The sequence below is a fragment of the Watersipora subatra genome, chromosome 7 (genome assembly GCF_963576615.1).
Source record: "Watersipora subatra chromosome 7, tzWatSuba1.1, whole genome shotgun sequence".
NCBI lineage: Eukaryota > Metazoa > Bryozoa > Gymnolaemata > Cheilostomatida > Watersiporidae > Watersipora > Watersipora subatra.
The window spans coordinates 48,569,792-48,589,169 of NC_088714.1; the positions used below are offsets into that span (position 1 = coordinate 48,569,792).

General features: G+C 35.3%; 1 protein-coding gene across 1 annotated transcript in view; it reads left to right on the top strand.

Moving 5' to 3' along the window:
• Positions 1-19,378, top strand: part of LOC137399513 (uncharacterized) — a 45,629-nt gene that overhangs the window by 8,550 nt on the left and 17,701 nt on the right. Inside the window, exons 2-4 of the mRNA XM_068085659.1 lie at positions 8,558-8,620; positions 9,895-9,942; positions 12,821-12,868. Of these exons, the coding sequence (XP_067941760.1) occupies positions 8,558-8,620; positions 9,895-9,942; positions 12,821-12,868 (159 nt within the window). The remainder of the gene's footprint in view (positions 1-8,557; positions 8,621-9,894; positions 9,943-12,820; positions 12,869-19,378) is intronic.

The following is a 19,378-nucleotide window of genomic DNA, read 5'->3' on the forward strand; positions in this document are numbered from 1 at the left end:
CTCCGTAAAACTAGTCGTTCATTTACCATGGTAAATGTACACCATTTTTTATGTATATGTACTTCGAAGTATCAAGACCGGGTTAAATAAGGAACTATTATTAGCCTGAGACAGTTATTCAGTATTTTTATGGTGTCGCTTTCAAAGTTTTAACGAAAAAAAGACGAAAGGTTTTGGAATTGGAAAACGAGGTAATTAATTGTTATTGGTGTAATCGATTCATTATTAATACGATTTGGGAACATTTTTCTACTGATCAATTGATATCATGGGTTCATAAAGATCAAAGATTGTTAAAGGTTGACTTGCAATAAAATTCACATTACAGTTATTTGGTATCAAAAGATTCGCCATGTCTTACTCTGTTGTGTTGTAGGTAGAGCTGCACAATGATCGCGTTAATTAAACGATTAACGCGGACCAATACAAATAAACGATTAACCGAGCTGGGCCAATTAATCTTCAATTAAAATGCAACCGAGGTGATGATCTTGATGTGGTTGCTTTCCTTTGTACTGTTTAGTACCATACGTTAGTAATACTAACGTAGCAGGTTACTACCATTTAATTTACTAACAAATAAATATTATGACAAGCAACACTTTCTTACCAATAAATTAAACCACAATTATTTTGGACTCAACTATAAAAACACATTGAGTCGCTTGTTTATACAATACAATGCACAAGCGCCGTGCCGATCTAGCTGTAAGCAGCCATTTTGTTAGGTGTTTGAACATGTTTCTTGGGAATAGCAACAAAAGTGGTTTCAGTATTATTTACTAGAAATTCCACTGTCATACTGCCCACGACCAAAGAGATATTGGAAAAAAGAAAGGGTACTGATGGTTGAGAAATGCAACATTAGCAGTCAAATGGCACTGCAGTGCAATAGGATAACTGCAATGGTAGCTGTAATGTACTGGGTGTGGGTATTATTATATGCAACAAATAGCAATAATGAAAGGAAAAGATTATATGTTTATATCTCTCCCCCTGCAATAGGAGAAATGCAATATTGGCCAATATTAGAAGTAAAATGTACTGGTATTATTAGAATAACCAATATTATTAATACAATAATAATATAAAACCAATACACAATTTTGTTTACATTTAAAAACGTCATAGTTTTTATAACCTCATAAGTATAATCTCATAATCTTAAAATCTCATAAGAATCGTTAGAAAAAAATATCATCGTCATTTCCTTTACTTACACTACGTTGTACATCAGTTAGAATACCAAAGTACTCAAGAGTCTAAAATGTCAGTTACTTTGAGATCGGCAAAAACGAAACGAGTTCGGTACTCCTACGTTAATTACAGAAACCTTTGACAATGCTAGACTGGTGAAATGTGCACATTATTTTTTCGTGAAATGCGCATGACTTTATCGTTCTATTCTCTGTCGCTCGGTATTTCAATTTCCGATCTTAACTTTTATTAAACCAAGCTTTTCAATCGTTTTGTGGCGATTTTCGTCCAAATTAATCTGTCTATTTGTGTATAATCCGATCAGATGGGTTAGTTTTAGGAATTTGCGGTAACCTTTCAAAGGCTTGGTAACATATTTAAATAGGTTTATATGCGTTTTGTATCATTATTATACTTAAACGACTTTACTGAAAAATAGTTAAGTTTGTTGATAGGATTTCGTTGCAAGGGTTTGGTGACTGTCGTTAACGGATAATTTTTCGGGAGTTGTTTGCACATGTGCATTTTTTTATAAATCGCCCAATCAATCGCTTCGCTCTTGTTTGGTCGTGGGAATACATATCTTACGATTTATTTTGTTTATTTTTAAAAACTTTTTCAAGTAAATTATACATGTATTTTCATTTTTCAAAAAAAATCACAATCATATTTCAGCTTCAGAATATTAGTAATATAAGATTGACACTTTATTGGAACATGAAAGCAGAAAAATGTCTTCCACCCTAGGTAGCGCATTTCTGTAAGTTGTTGGAAGCGTAATCAAGAAAGTGAAGTGCATTATATGCCAGAAAGAATTTGCTCACCACCACAGCACATCATCATTAAGATATATTTTAACTAATTCTCATCCTACCAGAAATCATCACCAGCTGTCGCAGACAACAACTAATACTAGTGACTACCGGCACTACTGTCCCCTGTGAGCGGCTATTCTCTAAAGCTGGCAATATTGTATGTAGGAAGAGAGCATCTCTTTTTTCAGATAATGTGAATAAACTGTGCTGCCTCAACTCTTGGCTGACTTAATTATAGACTTTCGTAAACAGTTTTCATACTCATAATAATTATTACATTGTAACTTATGTACATTTTACATAACATGTACTACTGCTAACAATTGTCTAAAGTGTAATTAATCTATATGTAGCTGTACTATTTGTTTTTGAATATGCAGGTTTTCGCTAGATTAATTCTAAGTTTAATTGAAGATTAACTGGTTCAGACCAGTTATTAATCGCGATCAATTTTTATAATTGTTGTGCAGTTCTAGTTGTAGGTGCCAAATATGTTGGAATGTGATTAAAAGCTCTTAAAAGCTCAAAAACGAACAGAAAATCGCAGCCACACGAGACCGCCATAGTTTGGATTCGTTTTCCAAAACGGCTAAAATGTGACGTATGTGTGCGAGATAGTTTATGTTTACACTTTCATGCATCCTTATTCGTCGAAATATTTTCACAAATATACTTCACGCTTGCAATAAAAACCATGTCTATTGTTCTTACGCGTCTATTTTATCGGCATCGTAATGCTGCAACTTTGAACACTGATATCTCAAAACCTAGCATAAAAATATGTTTAATTTTTTAAACTTAGCTTGAACGATTGCATATCATCCTCTGACAAACATGATGAGCCTTTCGGTCCGCTATGATGGTCGAAAAATGTTGTATAAATTGTTCGCGCCATAATGGCGGGAATTGTAAGTCACATGATCAGATAATGTTAGTTTCAGTTCAAGTTTGATCTATCGCAAATAACAGACACGCTTTCTCGTATTAAACTTGTTAATTTCAATTCGTCATAATGTCTAACGCGCCACATCGTGTTTGTGCAGCTGGCAAACTGAGAAGCACCTTTTTTCTTGGCCAAGAGCAGAGAAAAGACCAGACCATCACCGGGCGTGGAGCAACTGGGTGAAGCTGGATGTGACAAACTTAATTTATTCGCCTGCTTACTCTTACCATTGTTTTCGCCATTTTAAAGACGACATGTTTTCTAACCTGTTTGCATACTTCACATGTCACCAAAGCACGTGAGTAATTTATTTTATGAACTACTTGTATTAGTAGTAGTAACGCGGGTTATTTTCTAGTATTCTCCTAATACTACTGTATTAATCTATATTTAATATAACAATATTAATGTCATTTAATTGTAATATGATATTATTAGTATTTTATCTTTTTAGTTACATGTATTATTATTACAATAACAAAACTAGTTCATACTGCATATCTATCTGTAAAACGTAATATATTAATCTATAATTGATAAAATAATGTTATAAGTTTCACGATTAATTTTGCCAAATTTCTTAACTCCACTCACTTATAGATATGTTATATAAAATAGTTATTGTCATTTTCTGGTATCATCGTTAATAGCATATTAGTCTTATTATATGATTATTATTATTAGATGATGAAGAGTTTGTGCCAACCACTGAAGACTGAGAAGAGTTTGAGTGCTATGTTGGCCAGCGTCAAACACTCTCCAATTACATGTAAGATAGAGCTGAACTTAACCAAACTTGACAAAATATAAAGAATATCCATAGAGTTATAACTCACATTTTTATGTTTACAATATCATGGATTCTAATAAGGTTTTTTAAAATCTGTGTCATGATTGCATGGCTATATATTTATTCTTTTTTGATCAAGCAAATATGATATAATAACAGGAAATGATGTTGTACTAATCTTATTGCAAGTCAACTATTGTTTTGCGATTTCAGACCCGAATCCTCCTTCAAAAAGGAGAAAATAATAGTAAGCGTGACAGCACTCCAGCGACTATTTCACTGTCACGCCTGCGCCCTCCCTGCTCATTCACGATGGTGCGAGAAGGCGGATGGGTAGAGTTCAAGGTTACATGTGCCTCCTGTCACCAATCGTACACTTGGGAAACAACTGCCAGGGTGAACATAGCTCACGTCATCAACCCCCTGCTGGCAGCTGCATCACTCTTTTCTGGCGAATGCCTTACGCAGAACCTCCGTTTTCTGTCGCTCCTGAACATCGCGATACCAAGCCGCAGCGTTTTCTTCTACCAACAAAGAGAATACTTACATGGTGTGAGTGTTAATATTTACCCATAAACTTGGAAAATGTGAGTAAAAGCTAGGCACACTAATTGAATAACGATATTTAGAAACAATTTTTTTCTTGAAATGAAAATATGTCATCCTTCAAGCGAAATATATTATAATTTAAAATGCTGATTCTTCATCATAATATAACACAAAAAGGGGGGAAGGGATTCTACATTCTTAAACTAATGATAATGACACAAATTAATCTTGTATAATGAAGTTTTACAATAATTTACAGTGTATTGCTGAGCAGTACACCCTGCATAACGAGGGATTTATGGCAGCAATTGATTGGGAGCTTGATTTGGCATGTGACGGTAGATGCGATAGTCTGGGGCATTGCGCACTATACGGGGCCTACACTATGATGGATCAGAGCTGCGGTTTAATAGTCAGCAGCCATTTTGTCAAGGTAAAACTTTGACAGTTTTTACTTCACGGTCTGACAAAAATACAAATTTTTTAGTAGTTATCAATACATAAACATGAAGTTGCTGATCTAGCTAGATAATTCATTCAAATAATGTGAAAGTGATTGTTGGTCGTAACCAGACTTGGGGCCACTAGCAGTGCAGTGCGCACTGCACTAGTGAACTGCACTAGGGCAGTGCATAGTGCAGTGCAATCTAAAAATAGAAATGTCTAGTGCAATGCTAGTGCAAATTTGACATGAGTTCCTGGGTGCACTAGTGCAAGTGCAGTGCTTAGTGTGACATGATATGTAATAGTGCAGTGCCTAGTGCGGGTTAGAAAATTCCCATAAACGCACTAGTGCAAGTGCAGTGCACAGTGCAACATAAAATGCTCTAGTGCAATGCCTAGTGCGGATTGGAAACTTTTTCATAAATGCACTAATGCAAGTGCAGTGCCTAGTGCGACATAGAATGCACTAGTCTAAACTAGATCTAAACTGACTGACGCCAACTTTGAAAGGCTAATGTTCCTTCGGTCTAATAAACATCTTCTCTGAACAATATTGCTTATCAATTTTGCCATCAATATGACTTACTGTTTACATGATACTGGTTTATCCAAGGGTAGATTTTCTTGTTGTACATAGTACATTTATGTAATAAGAAGTGAATTCTTCCATTCCATGCTTGCTTAGTATATTTAGATATTGTAATTGTAATACATTGCACTATTTGATATCTGTTGTCATCGGCACTATTTAATATTGAGCATTATTGTAGGTCTATGGTTTGTTTGAAATTTTAGGTGAGGCTAGTTTATTTGACAAATACATGGCTGACATCCTTTGCACGGCTATAATTGTACTATTGCAGTGGATAGCAGTAGATATCTGTTGATTAGCAAGCAATTCTTGCAGCTGCTATAGCAAAAAGCTCATTGGTCTAGTGCCTAGTGAAGTTTAATAGTGAAGTGCCTAGTGCATTTATGATTTTACACTGCATTAATGCTAGTGCAATGTCTAGTGCACAAGAATTTTTGCTATTGCAGTGCCTAGTGCATTTTTGACTTCACTTTTCGATGCGCTAGTGCAGTGCCTAGTGCACAAGAATTTCTGCTTGTGCAGTGCCTAGTGCATTTTATATTATTACTTTGTCATGCACTAGTGCAGTGCCTAGTGCACAAGAATTTCTGCTAGTGCAGTGCCTAGTGCATTTTATATTATTACTATGCCATGTGCTAGTGCAGTGCCTAGTGCACCTTACTGTCGTCTAGCCAGCAAATAGTGCAGTGCGCTCAATACTCACTAGTGGCCCCAAGCCTGGTCGTAACTTTTTTTACTTTGCAGTCAACGGAGACCACCAGCTCTAACGCCATAGAGCTGGAAGGCTTCAAGCGATGCCAGTCCGATCTAATTTCCCACGGCCTGAGAGTGAAGTCCATTACAATGGATGTTGTTACAAAGGTTGTGTGCATACTGCAAGCTTGTGTTTTGGCTTATGCCGCAAATTCGTCGCGGTGAGCCACGGCCTCTACCTGCCTGCTTGGTGTCTAAGATTCGGGCTCTTTTCCTACCAACGGATGATGAAGAAGAGTTTGCAGACTTGCAAACAAGATTTGCGGCATAAACTAAAACACAAGATTTCGGTATCCACACAACCTTTTCCGAGCATTTGGCGATGGCTCTCCAAATGGGAATAGATTATCTACCAAAACAATTATTGAAAAACAATAATTGCTGATCATCAAAATAATCTCGATCTTTATATAATAAATTCATAAAACTAATACACTCTCTACTGTATTAAGTGTACAAGCCAAATATAACAATTCTCCTTGTGTTCCACGAGTTCAGAATATGTGTGTTCAACCGATGCATTAAATGTGTAACACAAGAATTGTAGATAATGCTTGACACATTAGCATAGCTTTGGTGTTGTTGGCATTAAATGAAAATCCAACTCACTATGATATCGCAGGTAATTATTCCACTCCAACTCAAGGGGTGCAGGCGCCACTTGTTTGTCCACACCAGGATGCATACACAGGCATTCATGCTCCCCGCGGTCATGGAGACGACGCGCAAACTCATCATCATGGCAGCACAAACATTCAGGAAGAGATGGCATGTCTTGACAGCGCTTGCAGACACACCACTCTGTAGCCAGTGGTATTAGCTCCTAAAGAAATGAACAAATATGTCTATGCAACCATGATACATCAGGTCGATGTTATCCAACAGTATATCAGTGCAGCACTAGATTTAAATATTAAAATTGTTGATGTTGTCATTCGAGAAAAATCTGTAATTATTGTTTTGCAATATGAAGCGATAATTATCATCATTAAATTCATATATATATATATATATATATATAATAACATTCATTCTATCACTTTCTAGCTAAAACTATTGCTACTAGCTAGCTTGGCACATAAGAGCTGGCTAGTGGCGGTGCTTACTTGCTGGGAGGTTTGATTCTGTTGAGGATCTTCTTCAGATAGAGCGTCAGGCTCGAAACACCAGGCTCTTAACTCTTCAGAATTTGACATTTTTTATGATCGCAACTCAGACATGTACACGTATGTGGAATTGTCAGACGGAATGGTCAAGCTGAAACTGTAAAGTAGCGAGCATCTATATTTGATACGGACTCTTAGGTAAAGCCCGAAGTGTTTGTCATGAACTATTGCTACGATAAGTTTTATATTGAGCTTTTTATTGGCCTTTCAATTCACGCGAGAACATCACGTGACAAGACAATAACCAAACTCTGTGAATACGTCATCAAAATCAAGAGATTCCAATCTACGGCGGCTTTTCGTTTTTAAGCTTTTAAAAGCTTGTAATCACATTTCCACATATTTGGCACCTACAACACAACTGAGTAAGACATGGCGAATCTTTTGATACCAAATAACTGTAATGTGAATTTTGTTGCAAGTCAACCTGTGATGATCGAATGGAGGTGGCATTCAATTAAAGAGTGACACTCTATTTTTAAAATCTTCACTCAGGGTGGCTGTCCAATAGAGCATACTGTAATACTTGATGTAAATGACTCGTTTTACTTCAGATCAATTTTCAATTTGTCAAATAAATGGACTAATTTTGTAGTCAATTGGTAAAATGCCTGAACATTTCAGTCAATTTGTAAAATGACTGAAAGAATGACTGAGAGAATCAGGCATTTTACAAACTGACTGAAAAATTCAGGCATTTTACAAATTGACTGATTTTACACATTAACTGCAGCATATTGTAATGATCATCTGTGGGTGCTTCACAATATACACAGTTATTAAATTTTTTAGAGGAACTACTGGTTGAAGTGTTGCATCTATCAATAGACTTTTAAATTTAACCAACGTTTTAGTTCTAGCTTTGAGATATCACACTGCATGCATGTTGCAGTTATATGTATTGATATCAATCTGATATCATCATGTGTGAAACACAGTTATTGGGCATTTTTTGCCATGAATTCTGTTATCCTGTCGTTTTTTCATTTCCCTTTCACTCATACAAGTATAATTCCATGGCTGTTATCTATTTGTTTAAATTGAAAGAATAAACGAAAAAATGCAGTTACATCTAGTGCCTTTTGTGCCATTAAGTAAAAGTGGTGGTTCATAAAATATTCATGTATTATAGTCATGGTATGGTATTCATTGATATTAATGCTTTCACTGTGCACACTACTTCTGTTGTATGACAAATATTGCGTAACAACGTACTCACCGGCTGTTACTTCACAGACTTTTGAGTGTAATAGAACTTCGCATTTTTAGTTTTGTTCTACCCTTTTTGCAATATTATGTATTTTTTAGAAACAGTTGCTATAAAGAAGGAAATACAGCTTACTGACAGTCTTCTAAATCTTTACCCAACAGGTCAGTATTCATACACTTTGATGCTTAAAATATAAAGTTTATGATTTCCTCAAGAAAACCAAGTATCCACAGATTGCACCTAGCTATAATGTCATGATGGTTATCATGCTTTCATACCATCACGCTTTTTGGGCTCTGGTTTACGTAGAAGGTTTCAACAATACTGTCAGGCAATACGAAGAGAGAACATTCTCAGAGTTTATTTGTTGGTGTTTTGGATGTGGTAGTCTGCACATTCAGGGAGTCATTGCTACAAATGGGGCTAAAAAAGGCAAAATAATTTAAAGTTGAATACTAGACTTTATGAAGGTAACATTGCCAAGATGATCATGATCCAGTTCGGCTTTAAATGTCTCAATCTTTTTGCACAGTATCCAGATGTTTCATCTGCTATCATAGTCTCTCAGAACCAACCCATTTAATAAATCCGTGAAGAATGGCTATAGCTCCAGGTTTATTATGCAGGGCTGTTTTTTCTTGTAGGAATACATTTACACTTCGGCAGTGCATTATAGTGTCAAACTTTTTCTTTGGCTATGTCCCAGGGTGCGGTCATTGTTGGTGGAGCTGAAGGCACTTTTTTCACATTTTTCTCACATTTTTTTCATATTGATAAATAGGAATACTCCAAGCATCACTTGGCCATAAGGGCCTTTCTAGGTAATGCGCAAGCATCATTTTTATTTGCAAAGTTTTTATTATGTTCCTGTTTCAATTTTCCAACAATCTTTTTTAAGGTTCACTTCTTACTTATGCATCACTTATTAAATTAACTACTAAAGTCACTGGTGTAATGCGGTTTCTTTCTTTTACACTGTCACAGCTGCTTGAGGGCTACGATAGTCTTCTATCTAATACTAATCCGTGTTGTCTTCCAATATTGTCAAAAGTGTATATTTAATGTAATTGTTTTAACAACTCTATAGTACAAAATTAACGAAAGTGTATAATTCAACTGTTATATGATTCTATTGCTAAATGCAAAACTTGCCTACTGTACTGTGTTGCATTTTTCTTTTAAATGGCATTTCAAATTTAATTTGCTGAACCTCTAAATAGCTTAGATTTTAAAGGCATGTCCAACTTCTTTCAAGAAGGAGGTTTCCACTATATGCTTTTAAGCTGTTGTTAGAAAAACCTTTGACCATGTCTGCTATTCATAATCACAAATGATTATTCTTTAGTACAAATTTTAGATTTGTAGTCTGCAATAATTCAAAGTGCCAAGTAGCGCTTTGGTATTTGTTACACCTGTCTATGAATGGTCTTTGTAGACATAGAGATCGAGGTTGAATCCACAGATATTCCATTCAATGCTCAAGGTAGATATCATTGAGATCTTATGTGTTGTGGATTATTATGAATAACCTGTTTGCACTGTCTGTTTCTTACACACTTAGCATCTTGATTCATTATGTTAGACAAACCTGGTAGCGATTACTTTAGACAGTAATTTCACTACTTCAACAATTTGTTCGCAAGCTAGTGTGCCAATGGTTCTCAGCTCTTGGAGTTGCCAATGGCTCTCGAATTTGTCGGTTCTCGACCAATTTGTTTTGCAACCAATTAGTTGGAGATTTGTTCGTCTCGGATCTCAAATATAAATTCAGTTTTCGATCAAACCGGAGCATGCACATTGGAATTAAACGTTCGGAACAACTCCAGAAACAGCATAGAAACATTCGTTAATGGTTGACTTAAAACAAAACTCACATTACAGTTATTTGGTATCAAAAGATTCACTATGTCTTACTCAGCTGTGTTGTAGGTGCAAAATATGTGGAAAAGTGATTACAAGCTTTTAAAAGCTCAAAAGCGAACAGTTAATCGCCGCCATCACGAGAATGCCGTAGATTAGAATCTCTTTCCAAAATGGCTCAAATGGGACGTAGTTGTACGAGATGGCTTCTGTTTACACTTTCACGCAACCTCATTCGTCGAAATATTTCACGCATTCAATAAAACCATGTTGAAGCTATTGTTCTTACGCGTCTATTTCATCATCATTGTAATGCTGTCACTTTCAGCACTGATATCTTATAACCTACTGTGAAAATTCGTACAATTTTTTAAACTTAGCTCAAAGGAGTACATATCATTGTCTGATAAACATGATGAGCCTGTTGGTCACCTGTGATAATCAAAAAATGCTGCAGAAATTATTCGCGAAATATGGGTCACATGATCAGATTACGACTAGACCATTAGATCAAGCCGAAACAAAACTGTAAAGTAACGAGCATCTATAATATTTGATACGGGCTTTTCAGTAAAACCCTTAGTGTTTGTCATAAACTAGTGCTACGAGAAGTTTTATATTGAGCCTTTTATTGGCTTTTCAATTTACGTGAGACCATCACATGATAAAACAATAACCTAATGTAATGACTACGTCAGAGAAATAAACTGATTTCAATCTATAGCAGTTTCGTGATGGCGGCGATTCGCTGTTTGTTTTTTAGCTATTAAGAGCTTGTAATTACATTTCCACATATTTTGCACCTACAACACAGCAGAGTCAGACATAGTGAATCTTTTGATACCAAATAACTGTAATGGGAGTTTTGTTGCAAGTCAACCTTTAACAAAGGGGTAAGGAAGTTACGCTTTATAGATTCTTTGCAAAAAGGACTGAACCATCTAGGACGACGTCTCTCTACCGAAAAGATTGACTAGAGAGACAACTCCTCCAATCGTGTTACCCTAAATCGTTTAGGAGGAGCATTATCCTTCAAAGATGTGAAATAAATGTGCCAATGCTGTTTTTTTTTTCACCCAATTTTTGATGTAATTAATCTGTTGCATTTTTTGCTGTTTCATTTATCAATTTCTACAACTTTCGGTATTGTATCTTAACTTAGAATGTTTTCGATGTTTTAAGAGCAAAACATACAAAATGTTTACTTTCTGTTTTCTTTTTTCATCATCATAGATAGAAAATATGTTAATAAAATTAAACACGTTCTATATATACCCGTTTTTATTTATAGTATGTAATGTACAGTTTATGGTGGAAATATTATAAAAATACTTTACCGAACTCATTTTTTCGACTTAGAACAGATTAAAATTTACATACATTAATTTTAATAATGTATGTAAATTGTTTCGGATCTAATAATAATAATAATAATTAATTGTTTCGGAATAATTGTTTCGGATCTTGAACCTCTCGGTTTTCGAACAACCTTCGGAAACGGATTATGTTCGAGAACTAAGGTTCCACTGTATATTGAAAAACTATTTTCATGACTACACACGGGAAAAACTATTAGGGTCCTAAGTTTTTTGTTGAACTGATATGACGTTATGATATGACTGATATGATTTTACGTTTTCACGTAATAAAGTTCTGTTTCTTACTGATCATCCCTTTACACAAAGAAAGAAATATTCTTGATATCATGTTTGTGCAAAGTGATTTTTCAAAAATTTAGCAAATTTGCATCCTTAAGGATCTAGTCTGCCCACTTAAGGATCTAGTCTGCCCCATTTTCTGGTACCAAATAACTGTAATGTGAATTATGTTGCAAGTCAACCTTTAAGGATGTAGTCTGCCCTATCATGGATTTTTCAGTAAGTTGCGCACCTCAACTCAGAATTTTTAAACTTCAATATTGCTGGAAACCTTTTTGAGATGACATCTCTCGCAATTCAGCAATGATTTTGGTCTGGCAATGATTCAAGACTAACATAATATGTTTATATGATTATATTGTTTAGGAAGGTCAATAAAATTTTTTAGCACACATTAGCTGAAGCTACTGGTTTACATGAGTTCATGTCTCATTGTTGGCTTCATACTTTGGCTTTAACACTTTTCATCATTGGAAAATTCGGAAAACAACATGCTCCTAATTTCATGGTGATTTTCATAAGACTGATGACTTCTATCGTGATGCCTGCGTTCTCTGAACAGTCTTGAATAACCTTTGTTTGGTGTTACTTTCAAAGTTTTAGCTGTCAAGCGATCTTCCTTCTAGCACTGTTTTTAATGTATACGGTACGTTATATGGGTCAGCAGATGTGATGTCGGTGAGCAGATGCATATGTGGCTTTGTAGATATGTGGTTTCTATTTTATTAATTGATCATTGTTTTATGCTGCTAGGAAACAACTTACTTATTGTCTCTTCGCAAAAACTCTGAGGATCAGATGGTGTTTTAACATCTTATAAACATTTACAATTTTTGCTTATAGATGTAGAAGTCAAAGTAGAGCCCAAGGATGTTTCACAAAAGGGTCAAGGTCAGTAAAATTTTGAATGACATCTCAACTCTTTTGCAAACACTCAGTGACCATGAAAATAACTGCTGAAAATGCTCGAAACGCTAATAAAATTTAAACTACGCGACAAGATATTTTGGTAATTTTTTTGAAAGGTTAATCTAAGTTTTTATTTACTGCTATTGAAGATTGAGTTGCCGTAGCGCAATAAGTCCTATTTATTGACCGAAATTTAACTCTGTAAACTACTGCTAAAATCATCCAAAAGTCGGTTTCAGCATTTTAGCATATTTCCAATCAATAGCTAAGCCTAGTATCCAACCAACAATGAAATATAATGCAATAACTCTCTGGAGATTGTTTGCAGTGCCTGCAGCACCGGCGTAATTGTTATAGTTCTTTTTGATGCTGGAAAAGAGCTGATAAGGTTTTCTTAACAACTCCTGTAAATTTCATTTGCTTATATAGACAAGCATCTATAGACATAGAAATCTATAGACAAGCATCTTATATCTATAGACAAAATATTAAATAGCGTTTACTAAGATTTATTCAAATCAAAATTTACATTGTTTAGCTCTGTTTACCTCAATTGAAATCGGCACACCATAATTTGATTAGCCAAATTTTGTCAAAACTTACTCGATTGTGTTTTATTTTACTGGCTGGTGAATTTACATACCCAATGTTCTAGTGTGTACTAAAAGTTACAGACATTGGCAAAGTTGTTCAACTTTTGTATTGTTATTATAAATATTATCAAAACTGATGCCTTTTTTTTAACTCGTCAAAAAATAAGGGCTCGCTGGTTGAGATTTCCGCTACCCTAGGACACTTATGTATTCGCGGCATCTAACTTTCGCGTTTTCGCGGTGTAATCCTCTCACGAAAATTTAATGAGCGAAACTAAACTATCATAACGAACGAGCGAAAACGCGAAGTTAAATAGCTTTGTTCATTAATATCCACAATAAAATCGTAATATTATAAATGCTAGCAACTTTCGTCTGTGGTTAGGATAAATGGGAAATTTCTGGTAAACTCATTATAGCTAATACACCAACTGAGCAGCATGGCAAAGCAATATCAGTTTAGTCACCGAATTTGTAACTGATGAGGATGAAAATCTGGTAGGTGAAGTCGTAAAATTGAAGAATAATTATTGCAGTGATGAATTTTATTACCATCCAAAAACAATATCAACCCTCATCAGGTCCAACCACATTATCTCTTTCACTGCCAATCATGTACAAATTCGTTACCGGCCTAGTGCCAGCCATTTTACCGAAATTGCCGATATTGCTTCATGATATGTATACAGTATTTTTCAAGTTCTACTTTAATTATCTGTATAATCACGAAAATCTAAACTGGCTATTATGTCATCATCAACTAATTACCTGTTTTATGACTCGCGCGGGGTAGTTAATGAACTCACAGAACAATGTTCGTTTTTAGATTAGAAATTCTCAAACAAAAGTTTAAAATTGCTTCGTTGTTTTAGGCTGATTTTATAGAGAAATCTTCGGACAACACAGTCAATTTCATAAAACACTTCAAGACCGTGGGTTATGTGGTCAACAAATAATAAAATCAGGTTACCAGACAATTGCTGAGAAAGTCAGAAAATGCGTTTATGTCAGTGGCCCCTAGAAAACGCATAAATGCGTTTATGGCAGCGTAAGGGTTATACAGTTTTGGTTGTGAAGTTGGTTGTTACCTATCTATTTTTCTCTTCTTGGGATTCGAGTGTGAAAGTCACGGCGGGAGGGACCTAGACGTCATTAATAGTCTAAGAAACAAATGGCAGCAAGTGATCAAATTGAATTGTCGATCTCACCCACACATTTCAACCTGTGATTTACAAATACGAACTATTCCCAAATTGAATTTTTTTCTTATTAGTGAACTGGACCTGAGGAATGTAATGTTTTTTCCACTGCATTTATTTTCACACCACTATATTTTCACACTCATCAGAGCTGCGAAATTAAGTTGCAGCGAAATTTTACTCTGTGTGCTACTCACGAAACTAAATACTAGCGAAATATAAGTGTCCTAGGGTATGTAGCAGTGCGTTTGTGATCACAAACCCTATTGGGATAGATTTCCAATTGTTTCAGCTAAATGGTATTATTCTGCAATGTTCAACACCTTATTCATACCATGTCTTCAACCAGGCTTCCTAACAACTCACATTTGCTTACTTAATTACTTAACATTTACTTTAAAATTACAGAAATTCATGAGTCTGGTACTCCTCTTCCATGCTGTTGGGTAGAATGTTTGTGGAGTAGTTGGCATGAATTGTCGGACAAAAAATAAATTGTTTTGAGTTGCCCTGATGTGATTAGGAGGTTTTTCAGCTGGTGTTTTCAAACAACTATCAGCAGGAAACTTTTAGTTATCATTCTTTGCATAGAATACACTTAGTACTCATACAGTTGAAAGGAATATTTGAGGTGTCAACCAGTTAGCGGCTATGGTGCTAGTCAGTTGTTTTAATATCTCTACGCTGCTAGTTGCTCTTAAAATTGAACTTAACTGTAGCCTAGTAGAATAAGACAAGCAAAAGACATTCTGATACGAAAGAATGTAAATGAAAATCAAATTACATTTGCTTGTTTGTTTCTAATGCTATTTGTGAAGCCCATGTATTTACTGTAATAACCCAAGTATAATGCTCCCTTTTCATCCTAAATTTCAGCATCAAAGGTTTGGGCTGCATCATAACACTAGATTATGTGGTAAATCCCAATTTGCAAAACTAACTTAATGTAAGTGGAAATCAAATTATGTAATAAGTTCGATTGGTACGTTTGTGGTATTTTATCAATCAGGAGAATGAGGGAGGAAAGTTGCAGGAGGGAGAAGTTGAAAAAATTTGCTTGCTGTAAACCCTTTATTTCAACGTCATGGCCCTCTATTTTTCAACTCTTCTGTTAAGGTGGCGCTTCATTAGAGGTGATATGCAAATAGAGGATGGCGTTGTATTTTTCAATCCCCTCGTCAGCATAGCCTGTTGAGAAGATAAATTTAACCCTTTCACGGGCGAATCAAATGTCGCTTATCTTTTGCAGTCACTTTCGGGCGGTGCGACATTAACCCTTTTAGATGCAAGAAATTTACTAACTTACCACCTACTTGTAGATCTTTAAATAAATATGCACGAAGAAGCTGTTGCACGTTTCTACCAGTTGATATATGTTGCTTGCAAATAACCTTCGATGATCTTATAGCCTGCATTGCTATTTGTTGGAGCTTGAAGTTTTGTTTTCATTCTAAATTTAAAAGCATATTTTCATTTTATAACTATATTAAACATGGTTGCTTAAAGGCTCATGGCACTCATTGATATGTTTGCCACAGTTTGCAGCCAAAACTGGCCTTTTATGTGCAATAGAAAAGAAGTTACAAGCGTCGATCTATTGTAAGATCAGATTACCGCAATGATGCTATCAAATATTATACTATAAATCTGCAAATTGATAAGTTATATGACAATAGTCTATCAAATGCTACAAATACATGTATATATTCATGAACAAGTGACATAAACTAGACTAGAACTATTCGTTCATATACCATGGTAAATCTGAAGCGTTTTTCACATATAGTCAAGTGGGGTAAGTGCACCATTGGGGCAAGTGCACCAGCTGTTGATATTTTATCAGCCAATCACTGCATAGCTGTCTCTGAGTTGCAGGACTATTACCCATGATCCACCACAGGAAGCTATATTCCCTGCATGCTTGATTTCAAATTTTTTGTGAAGTGAGCAACAAAAACGTAAATGCACTATTTAAGTAGTTGGCTTTAAATTCAGAGGTGTGTATTGATAATTTTATAACTTTCATTTTAGTGGATATTTGTTTTGGCTAACTATTGAGTGTAACTGGTGAATATCCATATAATACTTTTTTTATTGTTTTAATCCACACAAATAACTTTGTATTATTTTAACTGGGGTGGTGCACTTGCCCCTGATAATTTTAGAGACAGGGGCAAGTGCACCTATGTAGTGCACATTAGCATTAACCTATGTGCACCTTAACATATAACAGGGGCAGGGCAAGTGCACCACCCAGCACACATGTAGTTCCCCATCAAAAGAGATAGTTCAATCTCATTTCAAGTTCTCCCAATCTCTATAGTCTTTCTTGTTATACTTTTGCGTTAGTCTATGTCAAATTTGTGGTTCACTTGAGTGAAACTGGTCACTTGAATTTCAATGGTGTAGAATTGCTAATTTTTAAAATTTTAATGTTCAATGCGATCAAAATTTCAGTGGTGCGGTACAAACTCAAAAGAACTTTTTTTTCCATTTTTATTGAATTTTATATAATTTCAATATCAGCAATTTGGTGCATTTGCCTCTGCTTATCAACCAATGCATAACAATGGCAAAGAAGGCTAGGTGGTGCACTTACCCCTGTGTATGGGGTAACTGCACCACCTAGACATACATTTTTTAGCGCTTCATATAAAGAAATGATGTTTAATTAACAGTCTTCTAGTGCTGATATTCTTGCTCAGAACATTCTGGAGTTTCACAATGACCAATATTAGACTCAAATGTTTAGTTAAAGCAAAGTAGCAAGACTGCGAAATTGAATTACCCTTTTTTGATGGTGTACTTACCCCACTTGACCCTAATTATATCGAAGTATCAATATTGCATTAAACAAAGAACTAATATTAGCCTGATAATTTTATCAGTTATTTTTGTGGAGTTGTTGCTATCATAGTTTTAACAAAAAAGTTGTATAGATTTTGACTTAGAAACTAGACTTTGGTAGGAACAAAACCAATAAAATAATTATTATTGATGTAACCAAGTCATTATTAGTACGGTTTTATGGACACTTTTCTCCTGATCATTTGCCATTATGGGCTCGTAAAGATCAAAGAATGTCAAAGTGGTGGTCAAATGGAGGTGGTGCTCAAGAAAAGGGTTACGCTCTGCTTTTCAACCCTTCTTCTAAGGTGGCAGCCAAATGGAGGTGGCGTTAAAATAAAGGTGGTGTTCAATTAGAGGTTTTACGGAAGTTTTTTCAGCCTCCTACAAGGTTGCAGTACCTAGGTAAGATGCCTATAGTTTTCTGTTCACAAAAACTTCTATTTGAGCGTCATGGCACTGTATTTTTCAACCCTTCCCTTTTAGTGCCATTCAACTAAAGATGACGTTCAAATTTTGGGATGCTTAATTTAACTCTATTACTGGTAAAGCGAAGCTATTTTAGTCTATATTTTGCACTCTTTTTCGGGAAGAGCGAGATTAATGCCTCGACATTTTTTACATGCATCCAAGTATCAGACTGCGTTAAACAGAGAACTACTTACATGTATAGTAAACCATATTAGACAGATACAGCTATTACTTATTAGTATCATACTGATAGTGTTGCTTTTGAAGTTATAACGAAAAAACCGAAAAGCTTCAGGGTCAAAAACAGACTTTGATACGCCCTAACAATGACTGCTATTATGTCGTACGGTGTTCCTGAAGAGTAATCTCATCATTATAAAAGAAACGTTTTATCTTCAGATGAGGTTTTAGACCACCTTATAGACAGATCTGAAGACAGTTTATTGGATTTAGACCTTGGTTACTTCAAATCAGTCTAGTTCTGATGATTTTGACAATCAATCTTCTCAGGCACAATGTCACTAAATGTCACAATGATCACTTTCTGTTGTGGGTTCGTGAAGATCAAGCATAATGTATATAGGACTACCGGATTATGGCGTTCCTGCCTAATGAGTTTTTGCTTTACAGTGTAGAACACAAAGATTTCTGGACCCTTGTCACGACATTTTCTCCACCATATGGCATCAACATGCCTCTCAAATTCAAATTTGAACAGCATCGCTTGGCTCGTCGAATCAGTTTGAAAAAAAACGTCTTAGTAAGATTGGCTAAAAGTTATAGTGAAGGTGAGGCAAAATGTGCCAAACCAAAAATAGATCATGAAAAATAAAACAACATAATTTAAATAAGGTTGGTAAAATATTAGAACTTAGGTTCAAGTGTGTGTTTAGTATGCTAAATGTATTTAAGCTAAATTCAAAGTTTCTGTTACATAGCATCACTAAAACTTAGTGTACTGAATGCATCGCTGTCAAGTTTCTCTCACACTTACGTTAGCCTCTGTCTTTTTTAATGTAAGAACTCCCTACAGTACTGTACATAATATTGTTAGTTTTGTTGAAATTTTATTGCAGATCATAACCACTGAATGGGTAACTATAGTTACTAAGGTTATGATACTATTTTGTCACTGATGTGTACAGCACGTATATAAAACTTTGATGTTTTTATCGGGGGTTTGCATTAGATAATTACTAGATGTTCCTATGCCCCTCCATACAATGTTTTAACTTTACGATCCCAATACCAGAACAAATTAATGTCATACAAATTAATGTCGTATGGCGGGGTCCACTGTATGTCTAATTGACGGTGTAAAAAGGTGTTGTCCCTCTCAACCCTTCCTAGGTATTTCTATTAGAGGTGGTGGTCAAATAAAG